Below are 6,000 nucleotides of genomic sequence, written 5' to 3'. Positions count from 1 at the left end.
AAGTTGTAAAGCGCTGCGGAATATGTTGGCGCTATATAAATAAAATTATTATTATTATTATTATTCTTGGATCTTGCCGGCTGATCGGCACCGCAGCAGCATGTGCCCCGGCTGTGGCACAGTCACAGCTCATACTTGCAGAGCCTGGTTGTTGGGGTCTCCATGCTTGTGCTGTGACAAAGCCGCGACACATGCAGGTGCAGCGCCGATCAACGGATCAGCAGGCGCGATTCAGGAAAAGGGTTCCCTCTGCAGCTTATTTGGTGAGCGCTATAGCTTGGGGAATAAGAGGGAACCTAAACAAATTCGCTCAACTCTAATTGTCACAAAGAATGATATTCAAGTGACAAGTTGGCAAACCTTCCTTGCAAATTACATGTTATAATGATAAAACCACCCAGAAAAGCCTCCATTAAATTTATATGCATGTGTTTGTGTGAGCTCTAGTGTTGAGCATTCCGATACTGCAAGTATCGGGTATCGGCCGATATTTGCTGTATCGGAATTTCCGATACCGAGATCCGATACTTTTGTGGTATCGGGTATCGCAACAACATTAATGTAATAATGTGTAAAAGAGAGAATTAAAATAAAAAATATTGCTATACTCTCCTCTCCGACGCAGCCTGGACCTCAGCGAGGGAACCGGCAGCGTTGTTTGTTTAAATTTCGCGCTTTTACTTGGTTACGTGAAGTCCCGGCTTGTGATTGGTCAGGGCGGCCATGTTGCCGGGACGCGGACCAATCACAGCAAGCCGTGACGAAATTACGTCACGGCTTGCTGTGATTGGTCCGCGTCCCGGCAACATGGCCGCCATTAACCAATCACAAGCCGTGACGTCACGGGAGGCTGGACATGCGCGTATTTTAAAAAGCGCGCGTGTCCAGCCTCCAGTGACGTCCCGGCTTATGATTGGTCATGGCGCCATGTTGCCGGGACGCGGACCAATCACAGCAAGCCGTGACGAAATTACGTCACGGCTTGCTGTGATTGGTCCGCGTCCCGGCAACATGGCCGCCATTAACCAATCACAAGCCGTGACGTCACAGGAGGCTGGACATGCGCGTATTTTAAAAAGTGCGCGTGTCCAGCCTCCCGTGACGTCACGGCTTGTGATTGGTTAATGGCGGCCATGTTGCCGGGACGCGGACCAATCACAGCAAGCCGTGACGTAATTTCGTCACGGCTTGCTGTGATTGGTCCGCGTCCCGGCAACATGGCCGCCCTGACCAATCACAAGCCGGGACTTCACGTAACCAAGTAAAAGCGCGAATTTTAAACAAACAACGCTGCCGGTTCCCTCGCTGAGGTCCAGGCTGCGTCGGACAGGTGAGTATAGCAATATTTTTTATTTTAATTCTTTATTTTACACATTTATATGGATCCCAGGGTCTGAAGGAGAGTTTCCTCTCCTTCAGACCCTGGGAACCATCAGGGATACCGTCCGATACTTGAGTCCCATTGACTTGTATTGGTATCGGGTATCGGTATCGGATTGGATCCGATACTTTGCCGGTATCGGCCGATACTTTCCGATACCGATACTTTCAAGTATCGGACGGTGTCGCTCAACACTAGTGAGCTCTTAAAATCTTTATTTCTCAAGTGGTCCAAGCCTTGAATGCAAGATATCAAGGCTGTGACCTGTTCTGTGATGATGGAATAATATGGGATGAACTTGCATCGGTCAAATTATTATAATCCACAGAAGAATGAAGAAGAGGACGCGACGTCGCGTAACTAATGAAATCCCTAAAGAAGTTTCCTGTGGGTCAGGCTAACAAGGACTACCCAGAGTCTGGGGAAAAAAAAACAAAGCCTGAACGTCAAAGTAGCTGAGAATCTTTAATGAATGTATATTACAGAAACGTACAGCTTTGTAAGATTTGTCATTTTCCCCTCAAAATTGGAACAGTCAATAGATGTTAAATAGCCCCATAAAATTGTATCTTATGAATGATCATTTAGGAGTATCCTTGATGTGCCATATATGTTTTTTGAGCGAATCCTTAATATCTTTATTTCTCAGGCTGTACACGATGGGGTTCAACATGGGAGTTAACACTGTGTAGAACATGGCCATCAATGAATCGATATCTGAAGAGTAGGAAGGCTTCGGACGAATGTACATGAAGATTAGAGGCAAGAAATACATGTTGACCACGATGAAGTGGGAGGCGCAGGTGGAAAATGTCCTTCTCCGTCCATCGGATGAAGCTATTAGTAGGACAGATCTGATTATTTTAACGTATGAGATCACTATTATGGTGAAACATATGAGAAGCACAAGGGCACTAAGTGAAGACCCAACCTTGACATTAAATGAGGTGTCGGCACAAGCCAACTGAATGAGAGGTGGGTGGTCACAATAATAATGATGAATTACATTAGGGCCACAAAAAGGCAACTTAAGAGCCAATAGTATCACTACAATTGGGGAAATAAAGCCCAAGGTCCATGACACCAAAGCCAGTGATAAATAAAACTGCTTGTTCATGATGGAGTGGTAACGAAGCGGAGAACAGATGGCCACATAACGGTCAATGGCCATCACAGAGAGGAGGTAGCACTCAATGGCGTTGCATGACACAAAGAAATACATCTGCCAGAAGCAGCCCTGAAAAGAGATTCTGTCTAGGTGCATAGAGAACTTGCCCAGCATCTTGGGGATGGTCACGGTGGTGGTCAACATGTCTGCAAATGATAGATTTCTAACAAAGAAGTACATGGGGGTGTGCAGTTTTTTTTCCAAGGTAACAAGGATAAATATAAGTCCATTCCCTGATACGGTGAAAAGATAGATAAAAAAGAAAATACAAAATAACAGGATGGGGAAGTTATCGAGGCTTGGGAATCCGAAGATGATGAACTCGGTGACACGGTTGGAAGAGTCATTGATGGAGTAGATATTCTGTGTCTTCACCTGAGGGACCAAGAAACGATAATCATATAGACTGTGGTATAGACAAAATATCACATTTAAAGGCATGTTTGTAGACTTAGAGGCATCTGACCAGCTCCAGAGGGGTCACTTAAAGAGAATCAGTGAGCAGTTTTTTGCTACGTAACCTAAGGACAGCATGAGGTAGGGTTTAAAACACTGAATTCAATGATATGTCACTTATTAGGTTTTATGCTGTCGTTTACTTACAATGAAGGTTATTTTACTATGACATTATCATTGCTGTGACTAGGTGGCATATGTTAAGTTGCTGACTTCAACCCCTCCTGTGATTAAAAGCTCACTGTCGATAAACACTGCAGAGCCTAGCAGGGGTGGGGTTAGCTTTCTCAGCTCTGCTTCCTGCTGCATCTAAACCTTCTGATTGTGTCAACATGATGATACATCGTTGGATTCAGGGTCTCTTTGCCTACATTAGGATGCTCTCAGATGAGGTTTCAAAGACTTGCTGACAGAGTCCCTTTCAAGGTTCTCGCCTCCAATCTAAAATCTGCATTTCGAGGTAGAGAAGGAAGGGACAACTCAACTAAAGTCCTTCAATCTATAATGTACGCCAAAAAGAGGAATTTACCACTGACCCTTCTATCTACTGACGCCGAGAAGGCGTTTGACAGGGTAAGCTGGAGATATATGGAGAGGGTTTTACATAGGTTTGGCTTCCCTCCCCAATGTGTCACAGCGATCTTGTCCCTTTACTCTCTCCCCACTGCCAGAGTCCGAGTGAATGGTGTTCTGTCAGACGCTTTTAATATCAGTAATGGCACCAGGCAGGGTTGCCCCTTATCCCCATCCTTATTTATATTAATTATAGAAACGCTAATACAGAGAATTAGACAAGATAATCAAGTTCAGGGACTACAGATAGGTAGTCTGGAACTAAAAACACTAGCATTTGCGGATGACCTGCTTTTTCTTATTTCCAACCCGCTAGAAGCGTTCCCCATCATCATCAATATACTAAATTATTTTGGCAAATTATCAAACTTCAAAATTAATAACACTAAATCAGAAGCACTCAACATCACCCTTCCGGACTTCCAGCTAACAAATTTACGTAAACTAACCCCCTTCTCCTGGTCCACATCATCAATTAATTTTTGGGCGTCCATATCACCAGAGACCCCATAGACCTTTTTGATTCCAATTTTTCACCCTTACTTAAGAAGATAGAAGCGCAGATGAAATCATACAACTTGCCTACATTATCGTGGATGGGACGTGTCAATGTATTTAAAGCCTATCTTATGCCTCTGATATTGTATCTTATGAACATGGTACCCATTCGTCTTCCCCTCACTTTCTTTAAAAATTTAAGGACCTTAATATCCAAATTTATATGGAGAAATAAACCAGCCAGGCTACCTTTTAAATTATTGTCATACCCTACCTCATGTGGTGGTTTGGGATTACCTGACCCTCACGTTTATTACAAGGCCATACATTTAAGCAGATGGCTGAGAATGGCAGTTAGCCTTGAGAAAGACATAATAGACACGGTAGACACGGCCTTATTGGACAAGAGGGGAATCTCATTCGTGTGGTCGCACTCAAAGCCAGCGTCTTTTTTAAGACTAGATGAAATAACTTTAGCAACCCTACATATTAGACGCTCGGTTGTGAATGATCTGCCTCCAGAATCATTCCCATCATCCTTAGCTCCTATTGCAACCATTCCATATTTAATTGATCCTAACTTTGTGGACTCTTATAATCTGTGGTCGAAGCTCCCTATGGAATCTCTCTCAAGCTTCTACGATGGTAAAGTCCTCAAAAATAACATTTGGCCTAGCAATGCTCTGACATCTCCGAGAAATTTTTTGCAAGAACATCACATCAAACGTATACTTATTCAATTCAGAGAACGGTTCCCACACAAGTCCAACTGGACGTGGCTGGACCTTATGTTTAAGACAGGTTCAACCAGATATAAAGTCGTATTGCACATGTACTCCCGACTCATTGCTCCTTCTCTACCATTTAAACCCTCTTTCATATACTCTTGGGAGTCTGAGTTGAATTTCACTTTCTCGGATGAACAGGTTTCCAAGATGTTGAGGTTTGCCCGAGGTTTCTCTCGTTGTATCCTGCTTCAAGAGAACTCCTATAAGATATTGACGAGATGGCACATGACACCGGTCAGGCTTCTTCATCTTGGTTTGTCTGACTCTGATTGTGCTGGAGGTGTCGGGTTGGCCAGGGGAGCCACTCACACATATTCTGGGAGTGTCCTATCATCAGAAAGTTCTGGGGGGGAGTTGATTCAACACTTAAAAAATTAAAACTTACTAAAACTAATCTTGTTGCTGTTGAGGCTATTCTCTCGTGCCCGACAAATAACTTTAGACCATCCAGACATGACCTCCTCTCCATAATGCTTAGTGCGGCAAAGCTTTTAATAACCACTCGGTGGAAGAGTGAATATCCTCCTACACTAGGAGAATGGTTCAACAAAATTGATCATATTTATAGGCTAGAGGAACTCTCAAGCTGGGAAGCGCATGCCCATGAACGCTTTGCCTCGAATTGGCTCCCCTGGAAAATGTTTAGATCCAAGGTGCCCTAAAGTTGGTACTTAATTGCACTGTTTTTTTCTTTTTTGGCTGTTTTTGCTTTCTTGAGAGGCTATACTACTGTATTGTATATTATTGGATGTCAGTTTCACGTGTGTATGATCTGTTATGTTAATTGTTCTCCCCCTTCCCCCTTTTTCCTAATTTTCCCTCCCCTAGTCATTTCCACCCAGGCCCTTTTCCCTTTCCTTCGTCCTTCCTTTCCCTCCCCCTTTTTACCTTTTCTTCTCCTTCCTTCTCCCAATGTTGTCAGTCTGGGCTTACATATTGTCATTATTGAATCGGTAACGCTTTTACTTACTCTTTCATAAACCGTATGTAATGTTCCCAGTCTTTACTTTAAATAAAGAATTTAAAAAAAATGTGGTTATGAAAAAAGATAGACTGCAACTAATCAGCAAGGACCCAAACATAAAATGCAAAAAAATCCGCAATAGGGTTCCCTTTGTCTCTACATACACAGAAGA

The 6,000-nt window shown here is 43.3% G+C and overlaps 1 protein-coding gene across 1 annotated transcript in view; it reads right to left on the bottom strand.

Annotated features, from left to right (window-relative positions):
* Window positions 1-1,904: 1,904 nt before the first annotated feature.
* The window catches only part of LOC143818630 (olfactory receptor 6N1-like), a 69,386-nt gene continuing 65,290 nt past the window's right edge, over window positions 1,905-6,000 (bottom strand). The window contains exon 2 of the mRNA XM_077299884.1: window positions 1,905-2,924. Coding sequence (XP_077155999.1) covers window positions 1,962-2,924 — 963 coding nt within the window. The 3' untranslated portion in view covers window positions 1,905-1,961. The remainder of the gene's footprint in view (window positions 2,925-6,000) is intronic.

Source organism: Ranitomeya variabilis, chromosome 3 (assembly GCF_051348905.1).
Source record: "Ranitomeya variabilis isolate aRanVar5 chromosome 3, aRanVar5.hap1, whole genome shotgun sequence".
NCBI classification, from domain to species: domain Eukaryota; kingdom Metazoa; phylum Chordata; class Amphibia; order Anura; family Dendrobatidae; genus Ranitomeya; species Ranitomeya variabilis.
The sequence above is the reverse complement of the archived record's forward strand: the minus strand, read 5'-3'. Positions and strand labels throughout refer to the sequence as shown.